The sequence below is a fragment of the Aethalodelphis obliquidens genome, unplaced genomic scaffold (genome assembly GCF_003676395.1).
Source record: "Aethalodelphis obliquidens isolate GAN/ISIS:26980383/991018 unplaced genomic scaffold, ASM367639v1 scaffold125, whole genome shotgun sequence".
In the NCBI taxonomy this organism is placed as follows: domain Eukaryota; kingdom Metazoa; phylum Chordata; class Mammalia; order Artiodactyla; family Delphinidae; genus Aethalodelphis; species Aethalodelphis obliquidens.
The window spans coordinates 829,453-847,589 of NW_020838069.1; the positions used below are offsets into that span (position 1 = coordinate 829,453).

General features: G+C 49.6%; 3 protein-coding genes and 1 non-coding gene across 18 annotated transcripts in view; all 4 read right to left on the bottom strand.

The window, feature by feature from the left end:
• USP4 (ubiquitin specific peptidase 4) overlaps window positions 1-3,297 on the bottom strand; it is a 50,204-nt gene extending 46,907 nt beyond the window's left edge. For 8 of the 13 annotated variants that reach the window (XM_027098635.1, XM_027098636.1, XM_027098634.1 and 5 more), the window contains exons 1-2: window positions 3,123-3,297; window positions 1,150-1,277 (exon numbers count right to left, since the gene is read on the bottom strand). In XM_027098635.1, coding sequence (XP_026954436.1) covers window positions 1,150-1,277; window positions 3,123-3,223 — 229 coding nt within the window. In that variant the 5' untranslated portion in view covers window positions 3,224-3,297. The remainder of the gene's footprint in view (window positions 1-1,149; window positions 1,278-3,122) is intronic. The other 5 variants (XM_027098648.1, XM_027098646.1, XM_027098647.1 and 2 more) reach the window with 1 other exon arrangement.
• A 6,711-nt stretch (window positions 3,298-10,008) lies between these two features.
• TRNAG-UCC (transfer RNA glycine (anticodon UCC)) lies at window positions 10,009-10,081 on the bottom strand. Its single transcript has one exon. It is a non-coding gene; the product is annotated as a tRNA-Gly (tRNA).
• A 3,227-nt stretch (window positions 10,082-13,308) lies between these two features.
• On the bottom strand, window positions 13,309-14,515 carry GPX1 (glutathione peroxidase 1). Its single transcript, XM_027098620.1, has 2 exons — window positions 14,150-14,515; window positions 13,309-13,873 (listed from the first exon to the last, which is right to left on the bottom strand). The coding sequence occupies exons 1-2, from the start codon at window positions 14,408-14,410 to the stop codon at window positions 13,514-13,516; spliced, it is 621 nt and encodes a 206-aa protein (XP_026954421.1). The 5' UTR covers window positions 14,411-14,515; the 3' UTR covers window positions 13,309-13,513.
• A 1,088-nt stretch (window positions 14,516-15,603) lies between these two features.
• RHOA (ras homolog family member A) overlaps window positions 15,604-18,137 on the bottom strand; it is a 51,877-nt gene continuing 49,343 nt past the window's right edge. For all 3 annotated transcript variants that reach the window (XM_027098623.1, XM_027098621.1, XM_027098622.1), the window contains one exon: window positions 15,604-16,863. In XM_027098623.1, the coding sequence (XP_026954424.1) occupies window positions 16,690-16,863 (174 nt within the window). In that variant the 3' untranslated portion in view covers window positions 15,604-16,689. The remainder of the gene's footprint in view (window positions 16,864-18,137) is intronic.

Below are 18,137 nucleotides of genomic sequence, written 5' to 3' on the forward strand. Positions count from 1 at the left end.
TCTCCTTTTCAAAAAAAAAGAGGGAAAAGGACAAAATGCAAACACAATGCAATGATCCTTTGGGGTAACTTCATGGTATACTGCCACCATCTGACTTACATCAGTAAACAAAGCCTATGACATTACTGTCATTCAGACCTCCCCTAAAACAAGGTACATGCTGAAGCACTGATCATTTTTAAAAACACTCAGGTAGTGTTATGTACTTGAATCAAGCCTCAAAAGCCTCATGCACTGTCTGCCTTCCTTCTGCCCTGATTGTGGGCCCAGGCAACAGATCACCTCTGTCATGGTTGCAAGGGAGTCTAAAGCCAGGCAGAACAAAGCCTAGGAAAGGCCAATTGCCATTTCTGCGCATCTAAAGGTGCAAGCCAAGCTCAGGTGTGTCATACATCACTTTTTCAGTCACTTCTTCCATTGGGAGCTGACTGTGATCATAACTCTACTAACCTTCCACCTCCCCTTATACTATTTCTATGACAAGCACGGCCATCACAGGAATGCTTGATGAATGTTGACAGGTCTACAATTTACTTCACTGCAAAGGTAATACAGAAAATTCTGGTTCCCAAATTTCAGATTCCAGATGCCGTTTCAAAATGATATCCTAGGGCTTCCCTGGTGGCGCAGTGGTTGAGAGTCCGCCTGCCGATGCAGGGGACATGGGTTCGTGCCCTGGTCCGGGAAGATCCCACATGCCGCAGAGCGGCTGGGCCCGTGAGCCATGGCCGCTGAGCCTGCGGGTCCGGAGCCTGTGCTCCGCAACGGGAGAGGCCGTAACAGTGAGAGGCCCGCGCACCGCAAAAAAAAAAAAAAGATATCCTATTTCTTTCCATTCAATACACTAATCTAAAATCTGAAATCTCTAGCAGAACTAATTTGAAAAAAAGAGAAAGAGACAGGCAGACAGAAATTTAAAATGCTAGCAGCACACTCTTACCAAGAGTAGTTAATTTAGGGAAAAAAAGCAGCTTAACTTCTCCATGAGGGTCTGCATAGACTTCTGCTATAGACACAAGTCAAGGACACTTCTTTCTATCCCCTCACAGTAGCAAAGTCAGGTTCAAGATATCCATGTTACAGATAAACATGACCTCAGGCCACTACCCAGGTGGACATTTCAGTTAGATAAGCAACAGGATACTGCACCTGAAAAGAGTCCGGAGTTATCTATCGGGCCAGGAAACAGATTATGTTCACCCACACTGTACATATCCCAGCTGTCGAAGCCCACATACTTCTTCCACTGCTTGAACCACCGGCTGTCAATAAGATACCTAGAGACAGACAAAAATTTACCATACCAGGCAAGCTGAGCTTGTAAGTTCCTGCAGCTGCTCCCTCAATTTTTGTATGGTCCTTCCACTTGGGGAGCAAGCAACCCCCACTGAAAAACACACTTTGAAGAGCAGGAGCTGGACCAGGCCCTGCATGGCACAGTGAGCCTGGCCCAAGGCAGGCATCCATTAAGTGAAATGATTGTTGAAAGAATCCATAAATGAAAGGAAGGAAATGACTGGCTTCAAAATGCTTGTTTTAAGAAATTCTTTCTATGGGGAAAACCTTGTTTGCTAATGACCATGTCATTAATTTCATAATGATCTTTGTAGAGGTCCTTGTCCAGGCAGACAGTTTGGATACAGTGCTTTGCTTGATATGAAGAGCAGTAAAACAATTTTCTTTCTAAAAATGAGGTAATAACATCACACACTTCAGTTTTCCTCTGAGGACCAAACAAGATATCAAAAAATGTGTTTGCGTGTGTACATATATATGTGTGTGTGTGTGTGTATATATACACACACACACACACACACATACATGTACACATATATACACGTACATATATACATATAATATTGTCTTGGTGTGTTTATCTTGTCAAAAAAGCATGAAGTTGATCTGGTTATATTTTAGAAGTATCACCATGCTGTTTTACAATTAAGACAGAAGGAGGGGAAAACCTCTGTAGGGGAACAAAGCACAACAATTATATTGGTGAGTCCTTCAAATTTTACAACCAACACACTTCAGAGATCAGGCAGCTTCCCCAAGGCCACAAGGATCCATAAGTATATCCAAATCTCTAAAATGCTCTTTCCCCTCCAAACACTTTTAATGTGTGATTTTAGTCTATGTGAAACTTCTCTGCTTCTGCTGAGTATTTTTCATGTGCCACCACTACTCAGGATATCATCTAAAAGTACTTCTGCCTGCCCTGCCTTTCACAGCCTGGCTAGCTCAAGAACACTGTAAAGACTGAATTCTTCCTAATCTCAATGCTTCTCTTTCCTGCTCAATTCCTCTGTCACTATAAGGGGCATTATGACCACTACCATAGTTTCCTAAAGAGGGTTGATCAATCATATTCAATGCAAAGACAAGCCCCAGTTTTCTGCTCCCACACAATAATACCACCCAGGAATCTCTTCACTGGTGGAAGTCCTGTCCCTTCTACTAGACAATTTATTAAGAAAAACTTCCTGACTCAGACTTGCTCTTCTAAATCCTGGTCTTTTAATCCTCTTTTTAGCTAGGCTCTAGGCTACCTGCCTCTCCCACTCTGAAATGCTGCCGCCACAATTATTTTTGACATCTGCTACCAAAATAACCTGCGGCTCTCAGACATTTGTTCAGCCTCTGACCTTGACGTCCGTTCGGCAGTTTACAAGTATCTACTTCGGATCTACGCCTCAACCAACTGAAGGCAGGGGCGCCAAATATCGCTACCCTGGTTTTAACAGTAAGGAATCAGGGTCTGTGAGGTGTGGACGCCTTCGCCCAAAGTCACAAAGCGAGTCCTCAAAGGTAAAGACCTCTCCTCAACCTGAAGATCCCCGTGAGCGTTCCGCTTCTGTCCATCCCTTAGCCCTAGCCTCCGCCGGATCCGCCCCGTGGGGCTCCGAATGGACCGGGACGACCCTCAGCTCCACCCACGCTTTCCCAGGGGTAATCTAGGGCTCCCTCCCCCAGAGGGAGGGGCGAGGTTCAAGCCACTCTCTCAGGGTCACGAACATCGCCCCCGCCTGGCCCCTGCCCAAGCCGGGAAAGAGGGGCCAGACCTGAGCGTCCGAGCGCCGGCCCCTGACCCTGTGGGGCGGAAAGGCGGGCCCAGCGCTCACCACTGCGCCCCTCGTTGGAGCGTGGTCCTCATTAAGGCCCCGAGCTCGGATTTCTGGGTCTCCGCATCCGGTCGCTCACAACAGCCCCCGCCTTCCGCCATCTCGTCCGTGTCTCCGGCCCTACCGGCCCGGACATCCGCCTCGCGCACAGCGTGCTGTGGTCCGCGCCCACGCACGCACGCACGCACGCACACGCGTATGTGCGCGCGCCCAAGCCCCTCCCTTCGCCGCGGCCCGCAGCGCCTGCCAGTCTCTGTCTTTCCGACACCCACGACGCGCCGCCCCTCTCCCGCCAGTGCGCGGTGGAGCCGGGAGGGGGGCCGGAAGGGAGGCCGTGCGGAGATGAAGTCGGCGCTTCCTCCGCCTGGCAGGTTTCGCCGCCTGGTGGCCGTCCGGCACCCCTTTTCCTGTCCAACCCGGTGATCTCAAAGAGTCAGACCGCAGGCCCCACGACCCTTACGGCACCCCCTTCCGGCCAGCGGTGTTATCCTGGTCTTAAATAAACGCAGCGCCAGGTGCGAGAAGCCCTGGAACTAGATTTTCTTGTTTTCACTCCAGCCAGTCCACTTTCAGCAGAGACCTTAGGCAAGTCTTTAGCTGCCCAAACGTGGGCTCCAGGTCCCTGTACGGGAGACCCTACAGAGATTTTGGAGAGTGCCAGGTGCACCAGCGCTTTGGGACTGGGACTCGACGGTGTGGCCTAGTCATTAGCAATAGTGTCCGTCTGGACGCCAGAATCGCCTGGCCCAGGCTGAATTCCACAAGCCCTCCACTGAGCTAGCTGCTTACTTTGTCAGGGAGGCAGGCAGCCACAGAGGGGCCATAGCAACGGGGGTGGGAGGAGAGGACTAGGTGTATTCTCCACATTAGATGTCCAGGCTGCTGATTTGTTGCTACAGCAAGATATAGTGTCCTCAACACCGTATGTTTCCCACTCGACCTTGCATACAAAAAACACAGCCCTCCTCCTGGAGGGGGAAGTACACCCAGAGCAAAGAGGAGACCAGGCAGCTGGCTTAGGTGAGTCTACCAGTTACCACCCTCAGAGAAAAATAAGACCCAGTACCTGCCTTTATACGATCTAATAGAGGAGAGGGGATCTTCCACAAATAGCCCCAGCGCCAAGAAGTGCGTGATAAGCACCGTTACAGGCTATGAACCAAAGACTAGACCCAGAGCTGTGAAAGGGAGCCTTTGACTTAAGTACCTTTTGAGTGTGATTTCTTTTTTTTTTTTTTTTTGGTCTACGTTGGGTCTTCATTGCTGTGTGCAGGCATTCTCTAGTTGCGGAGAGCGGGGGCTACTCTTCGTTGAGGTGCACCGGCTTCTCATTGCGGTGGCTTCTCTTGTTGCAGAGCACAGGCTCTAGACACGTGAGCTTCAGTAGTTGTGGCACACAGGCTCAGTAGCTGTGGCCCACGGACTTAGCTGCTCTGCGGCATGTGGGATCTTCCCGGACCAGAGCTCGAACCCATGTACCCTGCATTGGCAGGCTGATTCTTAACCACTGCGCCACCAGGGAAGTCCCAAGTGTGATCTTGAAGAAAGCATAGAAATGACGGTGCATGTTAAAGGAGAGGAGACTAGAGGGGTCAAAGAGAATTTCTGGAGCAAGCAAGAAAGGATTAAAGAGTGAAGATTAGGCCAGTTGAGCTGGGCACAGACTGAAAGGACCTGAGAGCTAAAGCTAGAAGGGAGGCCGGAGGGACCATATGTCCTGCCTTAAATGACGCACAGATATTGTAGGAGGTTGAAGAGCAGAGAGAAATAGCTGAGGGTGCTTTATGCCTACAGTGGTGCAGCCCAGAGACCTACTAGGAACCTTTGGAAAGGTGCCTATGAGGCAGGAGAAGAGAAACAGATGAACCATGTTCAGTGTTGGGGGTGGAAGAGAGAGCTGGCCTGGTGAAGCTGTGGTAGGTCATTTGAACAGATTTACTATTTTTATGTTGGGTTTTGGCTAATTGAAATTAATTTGCACTCCTAGGACATCTATCACACACCATCTGGTAACAGAGGCCTTTTGGCAGTTGGGTAGATAGCAGGGGAAAGTAATTTGGAATTAAAACTGCCTTGAATAACCACATAGCAGTTAATCCCCTGCAGATAAGAGTTACCATCACGTGATAATTCTACATCTGGGGAGCCAACCCTGACACCCCAAGTGCCCTCCTGTGAAAGTTCTTTGAAATTGTTAAAAATGTTATCAAATGAGAAACACTGCCTTTAGTCCTATTTATGGAAGAAGAAAGTTGGGTTACTGACATGACTTCAGAACCTACATTACAATGTCTGCTTGCCTCTTCTTTTTTTAGCAGTTTCTCCTATACCATTTATGGCATGGGTCAGAGTCTTAAGGAAGTAGGACAGGTAGTCAGCACCACTAGAAAGAGGGACAAAACCTAATTATAAAAATGAAAACTTTGGAAAATCTTTTTAAGCCTGGATCTCTTCAGTGCTATTAAATAGCTGTAAAAATAGTACACTAATTATGGGTAGTCCCTAAAAATTTATATTAAAATTATCAAGTGCCAGTAGTTAAAATGCAAGGAATAATGTGAAACTTCATAATCAGATCGCCATTATTTCCAGTTTTAAAACTTTCTTAGTGAGTTTGATTATATGTTAAAAACTGAGAACTAGAAACAATGAACATCTGCCTGTGTGTTCCTGGTGTTGTGAGAGTGACCCGCGGATTTGGGAGGAAAGGAGTTGAGTGATTCAACTCAGGAGACACCCTGGCCCCAGGACTGTGTTCTCTGTTGGGCCATTTCCCCTAGGGAGAGGTATGGGCCTAGTAGGCCCCTCTCTTGGCCCTGCAACCAAACCCCAGAACTGAACAACTCACCTGTTGCCAAGGAAGCTTGGAGCACAACAGGAAGGAAAGCAGGAAGAGAGCTGGAGGCGACAGGTCTGGCTGATTGGTTACATACTACGATCTTGGACTGTGATGATCTATCTAATTGAGGGTTTGTAATGTCTGGGTGTGTGAACTTTAAGTTTTATTTGGTTCCAAATCATAAAGTTCTTGCCTTGGCTGGTACTATGGCTTGCTCTAAACCTACCTGGAGTTGGCCCTCCCCAGTCACCCTTGGTCCACACTTGGCCGGCAATCATAGAGCATATGTGGCTGTATTCACAAATACTGGGCACCGTTTTTTTTTTTTTTTATCGGCTGCATTGGGTCTTCGTTGCTGCGTGTGGGCTTTCTCTAGTTGCGATGAGCGGGGGCTACTCTTCATTGCGGGGCGTGGGCTTCTCACTGCAGTGGCTTCTCTTGTTGCAGAGCATGGGCACTAGGCGCGTGGGCTTCAGTAGTTGCAGCACGTGGGCTCAGTAGTTGTGGCACACGGACCCTAGAGAGTGCGGGCTTCAGTAGTTGTGGCATGCGGGCTCAGTAGTTTTGGCCCTCAGGCTTAGTTGCTCTGCGGCATGTGGGATCTTCCCAGACCAGGGATCGAACCCATGTCCCCTGCATTGGCACGGGGATTCTTAACCACTGCACCACCAGGGAAGTCCCTTGGGCACCTTTTGATTAGAGGTGGCATCAGGAGAGAAATACTTTTTTTTCCTTCTTGCCTGTGCTTCCTTACCTTGCCCAGGGGACTGTGAAAAAGTGAAAGCCTCTAGAGGTACATTTTAGAAGAATTAAATGTCTTATCAGTGACACTTTCACCTCTGTTACATAAGCGTTGGGTTACTGGGGAAGGTGACAGAGGCAAAAAACTGAATGAATCTCACAGAAAGGACGTGGGATCATTTTTCCCATGTTGGATATTCCATTCTGGTTATGCCACTGTTGGTAGCTAGCTCTGATTGGGTGGGGAAGGTGTTGTGTCCTGGGCCCATGTGTGGTCATGTCTCCTCTTCCTGCTCTAATTCTGTTACCATCAATGTCTTAACCTTAAATAAGCATTTAGATATTAATTGTATGTGTCATTTTCCCTTTGCACAGAGCAAATTCTCCATAAGCATTTCTTGGGTGAATGAATGAAAGAATTATCCAGAGAGTAGTCATTTTTTTCATTTGACTGATAATCTGTTATGTCCTCACAGTCCCTACCGTCCAGGGGTTCCCAGCCAGTGAGGTTGGGGAAGATGTTTTCACATGTAATTATAGTGTGTTGTGTGATAAAAGTGCTAGAGGAACATGGAGGGTGATGCTGTAGACACTTTGCTAGGAAGGAAACATAAGCAACTGGTGTAGGAAGCAGAGGTATGCTTAACATTAAAGATGAAAAAAAAAAGATGAAAAAAAATTAAAGACAAAAAAAAAGGGAGGGATTTCCCTGGTGGTCCAGTAGTTAAGACTCTGCACTTCCAGTGCAGGGGGTGCAGGTTCGATCCCTAGTCGGGGAACTAAGATCCCACATGCTGCGCAGCGGTGAGGCCCAAAAAAAAAAAACAAAACGGTACGCTTAACATCCCCCCTGACCTTTGAGGATGCATGATGAGTCTGCCAAGGAATCCTGAGGGGACCAGGGCTTCTTTAGATTCACACACATGTACACAGGTATAGCCACGTGCTGGGGACAGAGGAGGCTGGGGTAATAGGTGCTTCTTCTGCAGGGAGGCTCAGATTCCCTCCACTCGCCTCCCTGTGGAGTCAGGTAGCCTGCAGGACCGTAGGACACCACCCAAGGTGGGCTGCCCCTGCCCCTGGATACTGCCCTAACTCTGGGCATTTGGATTAAGTGAGCCTGTTCTGTGGTCTCCTACCTTGGCTTTGCTGGCCACGGCTACACTGGACCTGGGAAGGGTGCTGGGAGTGGGGTTTCTGTCTGCAGGATGAAGGATAGAAGGGCTACTGGGCCTCTGCCCAGCACATCACTGTCACGTCCTGTCAGTTTCAATGCTTCTGGATGCAACTAACAGAATACCCACCAGCAAGTGGCCCACCTAGTTAGTGATTTTATTTTTGTTTTTTCACGTGACAAGTCTGGATTTGAGTTCTTGGGTAGGTCAAAGCTGAAGGATGTCAGATCTCAAGTTGGCTTCTCTGTTACCCACAGGGCCAGTGCCCATGAGCCCTCACTCCTTGGGCAAGAACTTCTCTCATCTGAGCTCCTGCTTCCCAATCCAGCAGTGCCTGATGCCCAGTAACTTATTGACTATCTCCAGCTGGGCTTTATTTTAGTGCCAGCCCAGGTGTGTCACACCTCTATGAAAGCATGCTCATCTAGCCTATTTGGTGATTGTAATAACAAAAACCTGCCAAATTCAGAGTACTCTGACAGGGATCCCTGCCCATTCTTTAAAAATCCATGCTGTGGGGCTTCCCTGGTGGCACAGTGGTTGAGAGTCCGCCTGCTGATGCAGGGGTACACGGGTTCGTGCCCCGGTCCAGGAAGATCCCATATGCCGCGGAGCGGCTGGGCCCGTGAGCCATGGCCGCTGAGCCTGCGCGTCTGGAGCCTGTGCTCCGCAACGGGAGAGGCCACAACAGTGAGAGACCCGCGTACAGCAAAAAAATTAAAAAAATAAATCCATGCTGTGGATGGATTTATTTCTCTTGTGGAAAGCTTTAGCAAGTATTTTTTACTCAGTATTACCCCAAAGTTAAAACTTATGAGAAAAGGCTGATCAGGCCAGGAATGCCTCACTGAAAATAAGCTTATTTTAAATGTTGTTTGTGAAACTACATCGAGACAGAATGAGGAAGTCATGTGATAAAGAACTAATTGTGCAATAAGTGCCTGACCAAATGAATTTTATCAGATTTTTTTTCAGCTTTGTTGAGGTATAGTTGACAAATAAATTTTAGTGTGTACATTGTGATTTAATATACATATACATATTTTATCAGATTTCCGGAGGCACTGCTACCAAAGGCCAGGACCTCAGGCAGGTTCACTGGGATTCCTTCACTTTTACTTGTTAATTTGAGCTGCTGATTCACAGTGGGGTGGAGTGGGTGCAGGTCAGAGCCAGTAGCAGTTGCATGGTTGAATGAGAAAGAATGTGTGTGTGTTTTGGGGGAAGATGTCCAGTTTCTTGGGGAGGAAGATGAAGTGTTAACCGGCTTTAGTCTGAGTGTTCCTAGAAAAAGAGAGAGTTGAAAAGGACAGTTAAAGGAGGCATGCAGCTTCAAGTCTGAGGAGGAGTATTCACCAGCCAGTGTCAGCCACAATGGGGATCTCAGAATTTCCTTTCTCTTGCAGCCTAAAGCATAAACTGAAGAAGAAGAAAAAAAAAAAGTGGGTAAGGAGGGGTGAGTCACCAGGTAACCCAGAGGGGAAGAAGTTGGAGTCAGTTTGGAAAGCCCTGGATTCCCATCCCAGAGCCTAACCAGAGAGTGTGGCCCAGGCCACACTGACCCTTTACAGGAAAGGGGAGAGTTGGAGCAGGAAGTCTCTCCTCATGGGTTCAGCTGTAGGACATTGAATAGGACCCTAAATCCCCAGGCTATCCACATCAGCATCTCTGGAGGGGGGCCGTGGACATAGCTTTTAACAAGCACCCAGGTGATTTTGGGGCACTGTGTATTAGCTCCCAGAATAGGACCTGGTAGATCTCGGGCACTGGCTGTCTGGTTACAGCTCTAGCTTCCCCCAGGACTGCACTTGCTGAGGACCCCTCAGTTCACAAGCACTCATCCCAGCTAACTATTCTTTTTTTTTTTTTTTTTTTTTTTTTGCGATACGCGGGCCTCTCACTGTTGTGGCCTCTCCCGTTGCGGAGCACAGGCTCCGGACGCGCAGGCTCAGCGGCCCTGGCTCACGGGCCCAGCCGCTCTGCGGCATGTGGGATCCTCCCAGACCGGGGCGCGAACCCGTGTCCCCTGCATCGGCAGGCGGACTCTCAATCACTGCGCCACCAGGGAAGCCCTAACTATTCTTTTTATTTTTTTTATTTTGGCCACGCTGTGAGGCATGCGGGATCTTAGTTCCCTGACCAGGGATTGAACCTGTGCCCTCTGCAGTGGAAGTGCAGAATCCTAACCACTGGACCACCAGGGAAGTCCCCAGCTAACAATTCTTTATGAAATGTCCCTTCCCTCAGCTCTTTGACTCCATCCATCACTGTTCCAGCTGTGCCTCTCTGCCATCTGACCCAGAAACACTGTGAATTCATAGGCCTCAAGTTTAGGCCACCTGATCTTCTTCTTGTCACTCTCCCCAGGTGAGACCGTATCCTCTCCAATGGCTACTTACTGACCCCTTGACTAGACCTTTGTCTCCAACCCAAATTCCTTTTCTGAGCCTCTTGTAAGGCTCCAGATATCTCCATCTGGATGTCTCATGCACCAAATCTGAATCTAAACACTTTTCTTCTCCCCACACCTGCTCCTCCTTGTAGTACCTGATTGTCAGTGATGCCACCTTTCCACCTCAGACCTTCACACACTGAACTCCCTGCCTGTCCACCCTCCATCAGCTTGTTCCTCAGCTAACTGCTTCTTAACCTCTCTTCAGCTTCACTGTCACTCCCTCCAAGAGACAAAAGCGTGATCCTCCCCACTGGGCCAGGCCCTCTAGTTTATTCTCAAAGTACCCCATACTACTCTCATAGAACTAAATATGCATTTAGTAATTATAGAGTCTTTCTGCTTTCCTGAGGACTGTATCCTGGTACCCAGCAGAGTATATGGCACAGGGCTGAATGATGAGTGTTGCAATAAAGGAGCAAAGGGCTTTTAGAGAAGAGATGTGGGGTTTAAGGAGGTCAAAGATGGCCTAGGTATACCCAGATATACCCAGGTGAACAGGTTGTTAGTTTCCATTCCAGCAGTCAGATTTGGAGTCTACAAAATCCTCAAAAATCCCTGGGGCTTCCCTGGTTGCACAGTGGTTGAGAGTCCGCCTGCTGATGCAGGGGACGCGGGTTCGTGCCCCGGTCCGGGAGGATCCCACATGCCGCGGAGCGGCTGGGCCCGTGAGCCATGGACGCTGAGCCTGCGCGTCCGGAGCCTGTGCTCTGCAACAGGAGAGGTCGTGGCAGTGAGAGGCCCGCGTACTGCAAAAAAAAAAAAAGAAAAAGAAAAAAAAAAAATCCCTGACCCTGTTTTTTTGTTTGTTTTAAATTTTATTATTTTTTTTACTTTTGGCTGTCTTGGGTTTTCGTTGCTGCACGCGGGCTTTCTCTAGTTGCGGAGAGTGGGGGCTACTCTTCATTGTGGTGCGTGGGCTTCTCATTGAGGTGGCTTCTGTTGCAGAGCACAGGGTCTAGTTGCGCAGGCTTCAGTAGTTGCAGTGTGTGGGCTCAGTAGTTGCAGCGTGCAGGCTCAGTAGTTGTGGCACACGGGCCTAGTTGCTCCATGGCATGTGGGATCTTCCCAGACCAAGGATCGAACCTGTGTCCCCTGCCTTGACAGGCGGATTCTTAACCACTGTGCCACCAGGGAAGTCCCCCTGACCCTGTTTTGAGTGGAAAGTTATTCTCTTTATATTAATTGACAAACACTGGCTGATTCATGCTATACACAAGGCCCTATGGACCCTGAGGAGATGACCAGCCCCTTTCCACCTCCCAGACTTTCACCCTCTGGGGAAGCAGACCAGTCACTCACAGATGTAATCAAGACTTTTGGTTCTGAGAGGAGCACAGATAGAGTGGGGTCTCAATGGGGAACAGAGCTCTGTCTTGTTACCTCAGAGGGGACTCAAAAGCGAGGTGGAGAGGCCTTGCAGCCAGAGGGAGGTGGGCCTGTTTTGATGATGGAGAGAGAGGGAGCCAGAACAAATACAGCCCTTAATGACCTAAGGGCAGGCAGAGAGGGAGGGCAGCAGCAAAGATGCCTGCTTAGGGTTAGAAGAAAAGTTCTTGAGAGTTGGTTAAGACACAGAAGGGACTTGAGCCACCAATTTGAGCATAAACATTGGGACCCCAAAACCTCTGGACCTTGTTCTGGACTGATAACACATATCTGGGTGCTTGTCTGTCCCAACAGAAGCTTCATTGCATACAAGCCCTGCAGAGTCCCTTGTATTGTGATAGGAAGTGCCTCTAGGTCTGTCTCAAGAGATTACTGACAACAGGAACAACAGATGGAGAAGTTGGACCTGAGCCATACCTGAGAAGCAGCTGGCCTCCAAGATACACGCCTATCCTAAGCCTGACCATGCAATTGCAACTGCAAGGCATGGTCAGAACAACCAGTTGTATACTCTTCTGAGTACCTGAGAGGCAGCAGCCAGTAAGCGCAGCATCAGAGCAGATAGAAGCACTGGATAGCGCTATGCAAAGAAGATCTAGCAAAGTAATGGGGAAAGAGTTATGTTGCATAAGCTGCCAACTGTGCAAAGTGGGCTTGTATGGCCCTAACACTTGAGGAGGCTGTTACCAAGTAAGGACTTGCTGCCCAACACACATAGAAGCCAATACTATGGCACCCACTTTTGAGCAAAGAGCTTTATTGTGAGGTTGACTGGCAAGGAGACAGGAGGCAAGGCTCTCAAATTTATCTCCCTAATCTGGGGTTTGGTCAAACTTTTTTGAGTTAGGGGAGGATGGGTTCATAGGTGGAAGCACTGGTGGGGCAGGTTTTGACTGGAGGGCTTTGGAACTTGGCCATTTATGGTAAGGTATGGTAAAGGGGACTTCAGCACTGGGTCTTCCTGGACAATGGATCTTTCACTTCTGAAAGGGTTCCAGCATTCAGGTTCTGGTCACATCTGGGTTCTTTTGGTTCTGTGTGGGGGAGAAGGGGTGGAGGTGGAAAACCTTGGTTCCAGGCATTATTAGAATTCAAAATTTCTCCTCTGCTGCATGACTTGCGGTTTTGTTCTGCTATCTCTGAAGAACAACTCAGTATCTTGTTATCAACAGAGCAGGGCCAGTTTGGGCTGGTTCTGCAGTTACAAAGCCAGTAAGTGGGAGCCCATGGTGTTATTTTTTGTGAAGGTCATTTTGAGCAGAGCAAATACTCAGAAAGGAGAAGCCAAACTACTGAGGATAGGCAGTCAGCCTTTGAAATTTCTTCCTCTTTTTGAAATAAAGACTTTCTCTTGTAACAGAGCCTCAGGATGGCCCTGCTGCATGTCCTGGCAGAGGGAGAAATGCTGAGACAGGAGCTAGGATTCCCACATAGGAAAGAGTGAATTCTACAGCAGACAAAATTTTGGGATGTTCAGGCTTGGCTAGGTAATGCCAGCCAAGGAATGGGGGCTTAAGCTCCCAGCCCTATGACAATGAGGTTAGTAGGAAAGGTGTCCCCATCTGACAATGATACAGGACATATACACAGTTCTGCTCACACTCAGCACTTTATTAATGAGAAAGCTGTGGTCTGGGAAAGGGGTGGCTGGGATGGACAGGACCAGTGCCCATCTCAGGGGATTTTCCTGGACATCTGGCATTCCTCCATGCAGGTTTAGAGGAAACACCTTCACGGATAAAATCCCCAGAGGGCAACGCTGTGACTGCCAAGGAGCAGGGGTAGGAGGGGCACCCTAGGCACAGCTAGGCCCCTGAGACAGCAGAGCTTCGATGTCAGGCTCGATGTCGATGGTCAGAAAGCGGCGGCTGTACCTGCGTACGGGCACACCGTCTGGGCCCACCAGGAACTTCTCGAAGTTCCAGGCAACGTCGTTGCGGCACACCGGAGACCAGGTGATGAACTTGGGGTCTGTCATGAGGGCAGTGGCGTCGTCACTGGGCGTGGGCAGAGCCTCCCGAAGGAAGGTGAAGAGCGGATGTGCCTTCTCGCCATTCACCTCGCACTTCTCGAAGAGCATGAAGTTGGGCTCGAACCCGCCGCCTGGTCGTACGTACTTGAGGCAATTCAGGATCTCCTCGTTCTTGCCATTTTCCTGCGGGAGGGGAGAGCAGCTGGGACCCGGGGCTGCGAGGGGAAGCGAAGCCTTCTAACTGCAAACATTGTTTCTCCATGAGTCACTAGACTCTGGCCTTTCTTGCACAACCCCAGGGTGGACCTCAACCCCAGCCGGGACGAGCGCCGGAGGGAAGTGAGCCGGTGGCCCGCCTCTCCGCCCCCAGGGCGCGCAGCTGCTGGGCCCGGCGGGTCGTCCGCCGGCGTTCCTAACCGCGGTCGCACGCCCACCCCCGCTCCGCTCGGCCAGGCGCACCTGATGCCCAAACTGGTTGCACGGGAAGCCGAGCACGACCAGGCCCCGGGGCCCGAGGCGCCGCTGCAGGTCATTCATCTGGGTGTAGTCCCGGACAGTTGTGCCTCAGAGCGACGCCACATTCTCAATGAGCAGCACCTTGCCCCGAAGGGACCCCAAGTTCACGGGCTCCCCGCCGGCCAGCGGACGCGCAGAGAAGGCGTACACCGAGCGCGGGGCCGCTGCAGCCAGGGCGGCCGCCGAGCGCTGAGCGGCACACATGGCGTAGGTGCACAAAAAGACAGGGCAGAGCCGCGGGCTAGACGAACAGGGCGGGCCGGGAAGCGCCTCCTTTTAACAGGCGGGTGACCGAGGTCATGTGGCTCGGGCACTTTTCCGGCCGCTCCTACACCCCTCCCCCGCTCGGTCCCGCCTCATCCGGCCTCTGTCCTACGACTGTGGTCCCGCGAAGCTGGAGGGTGCGGTCGGGCCGGATGCGGACACCGCCCAGACCGTGCCGAGGCGCGGACGCGTTTGGCCCCGCCCAGGGAGCGCAGCGCCGGCGCTGTGGCAGTCGCCCGGATTATCCAGCCCAGAGCCCAGGCCGAAGAGGGCTCCGGATTCTTTCTCAATGGTTCTTCAGGGATTGGGGCCCGGCACGGGGAGACTCGCCAGCAACAGAATCTTTCGCTGCCTGTGGCCACACAGCCCTCCCAGCCTATGCCATATTCCTACTCCCCGAGAAAGTGCCCTATTGTCAGGTGCAGAGGGAGTTGACTTGTGATGATGGTGCAGTTAGCAGCAGCTGCCAAGGCAAGTCCTCTGTGTTGACACTTCCTGGTTCTAGGAAGGTTAAGTTGGAGGAGGGTGGGCAATGCTGGGGAGAAAGGGGGCGGGCAGCCAGGGCTGGACGCCAAAAGCCAGCTCTTTCTAACCCATTTCCTTGCATTCTGGGGCTGCCCTAGACTGTGTTCTCCTCCTGGCCTCTGGTTTCCCTCCTACTTTTACACCCCCAGTGTGGCACTACCCTTACACAGGTTTTCTGGGGTCACTACTCAGGCCCTGCTCCAGACCCCTGGAGGGGAGCCCAAAAGCATGCAGGGCCAAGGGGACTCAGTCGATTTCAGACCATCCTCAGCTTCATCTGGAGCTCAGGCAAGGAAGTAAAAGACACTGAAAATGGACAGGTAGTAAGAAGAGGAAAATATCACACTAAGATTTGTCCAGAAGAACGACTGCTTGGAGTACCCCTCAGTCGGCTGCATTCCCTACCCCACCCTACTCTGAACTTGAATGGGACATAAGATAATCACTTCCACCTCTTTGGCAGAAGCCAGGTTAGTGCCAGCTTTGGGGTGGGGGTGGGCAAGCCGGTACTTTGCCCCCTGAAGGAAACTTCCAAGGTGAGCTAGGCAGAGTTCATCCTCCATTCCCAGCCCTGGAGAGAGCCAACACAAACACCAGGATACAGGAAGTTTAGAAAACTGCCTTTATTCTATTAGTAGTTGGAAAAATTAACTGGTACAGAAAAAAAGTTTAGTCAGCTGGAGAGGACAGAGAAACCGTGGGCCACCCAAGAGAACTGGTGGCTCCTCTGGGAGGGAACCTGGATACAGTGAGAAGAAAGAGCACTGTGAACTAGAGCCAGACCCTGCAGTCCAGGTGAGACAGGTTATGCCACCTTCTGAATTATCTAAGTGCCTCAGGCGTAAAACCAAATTCCTATTTACTTAGCCCAGCTCTGGGGAAGGGGGTACTGGAATATGTGGGGCCGAAAAGGGGAGACATGGCCATCTTTTATCAGAGAAACTGACAAAACAGGAATTTAAAAAATGAATTTTCCATCTGACTTTATTTTCAAATACACTTTCTTTTTTTAAAAAAAACCAATACACTTTCTGTGAGGATGACAAATATCAGTATTAGGAAATCCAATTATACAAAAAATACTACATCTAGTCTGGGGTAGATATATTTATTTTTGGTAACATACATTAAGCGGCACTAATTACACAGTAACTATAAGGTAACTAACATGAAACCACAGAACTGTAACTTTGCCACAGCTGCGTGGACTTGGGCCTTTCTGGCTGAGCACATTTTCAAAAAACTGGATTGCCACCCAGAGCTATGCCAATGAAATCTGTTAAAATGAGTAAAGCTCTGAAGTGGTGACTCACCAGAGTACCTTGCAGCTGAAAGATGATAGGCAGGACATGTTAGTTATAAAGTAGTTACAGCCTAATTCACAAAAGTTACCGACTGTTTCTCTTTCTAGAAAGAAGCAAGAAGTTAGGAAATTCCTTGAATTAGCGCCTAGTGTGTCAGGTGGGAGTGCAGAGGAGGGCTGTTAGAGCAGTGTCAGAAGGACCCTGGTGGGTCAGGTGGGTTGGACATCATTAATAATCATGGTTGGCTTCTAAATACTGGTAGCAAGATGACTTCTGATTTGTAATCTTAGGTAAATTATAGATAAATGAAAAAGGCCAGTAATCATACACTAAGATTAATAAACAGCACTTCAAAATTAACCGCATGAGGGCTGTGCTTGCAGCAGGGTTTCACAAGACAAGGCACCCAGATTTTTTCTTCCCACGTCTGGCTTGCAGAGCAGCTCTCGTGGCCATTTCAAAAACCTCCCTCACTCCATCTTTGGTCTTTGCTGAACACTCCATGTACCCAAAAGCACCAATCCTGTTTGCCATATCTCTGCCTTCTTCCGGTTTCACTGGCTCCTAGCAAAGAGAAGAGAGCACTTTTAGTTAACAGCGTTACATACATATAGTAAGTAGGTGTATCCAAATTCATCTCAAAGACTGCTTTTAAAAAGCTGCCGAGGGCTTCCTTGGTGGTTTAGTGGTTAAGAATCCGCCTGCCAATGCAGGGGACACGGGTTCGAGCCCTGGTCTGGGAAGATCCCATGTGCTGCGGAGCAACTAAGCCCATGAGCCGTAACTACTGAGCCTGCGCTCTAGAGCCCGTGAGCCACAGCTACTGAAGCCCGTGTGCCACAACTACTGAAGCCCGCGCACCTAGAGCCCGTGCTCCGCAATAAGAGAAGCCACCACAATGAAAAGCCCACACACCGCCATGAAGAGTAGCCCCTGCTCGCTGCAACTAGAGAAAGCCCACACACAGCAACAAAGACTCAATGCAGCCAAAAATAAATAAATAAATAAATTAAATTTTTAAAAAAAGCTGCCGAACTCCCAGATTTGAGTTCTGTCTTATGACACTCATATGGGGTGACCCCCCACCTCCAATATATAAAAAATCCCTGTCAAACATGCTCTTCTCTGGGAAGTAGAGAGAAAAGGAGAGGCCAGAGAAGCCCTAGAGGGTTGAGGGAATCAAGGGCAAAATTACTCAAGCTGTTGATCCAGGGTAAGCCCTTGGGTCTTCTTGTAGTTAGCTTCACAGAGGACTGAATGCTCAGGGAAGGAAACAGATCCTGACCATCACATTCAGACAGAGAAACCTCAGGAGAACCCGTGCAAAACACCTCAAGGCACTCCTCCTGCAGTGGGGAAGTCCTATCATTGGGCCACCTGGCTTCTCAGAAGCCAAGATGTCACCTCCATCATCACTTTTTTAAAAATTTTTTTATGCTTTTTTTTTTTTTTTTTTTTTTTTTTTTTTTTGCGGGGCTCTTCTTTTTCGGAGCACAGGCTCCGGAGGCACGGGCCCAGCCGCTCTGCGGCATGTGGGATCCTCCCACACCGGGGCATGAACCCATGTCCTCTGAATCGGCAGGCGGACTCCCAACCACTGCGCCACCGGGGAAGCCCCACCATCACTTTTATAAAGGCATTAAGGCTCTCTGTTTGGACTCCCTGCCATCAGGATTTCCTGATTCTTCAGTTCCCACCAATTTATCTTTAGCCTCACATATACGAAAGTAATAACTGGAGAGGGAAATCAAGAGCCTGATAAAGTTCCTGCATCTGAAGCACTGACTATTGCTGTGATGGTCCTTTCTCAGGCAGGCAATCTTTGGAGCACAGCACTA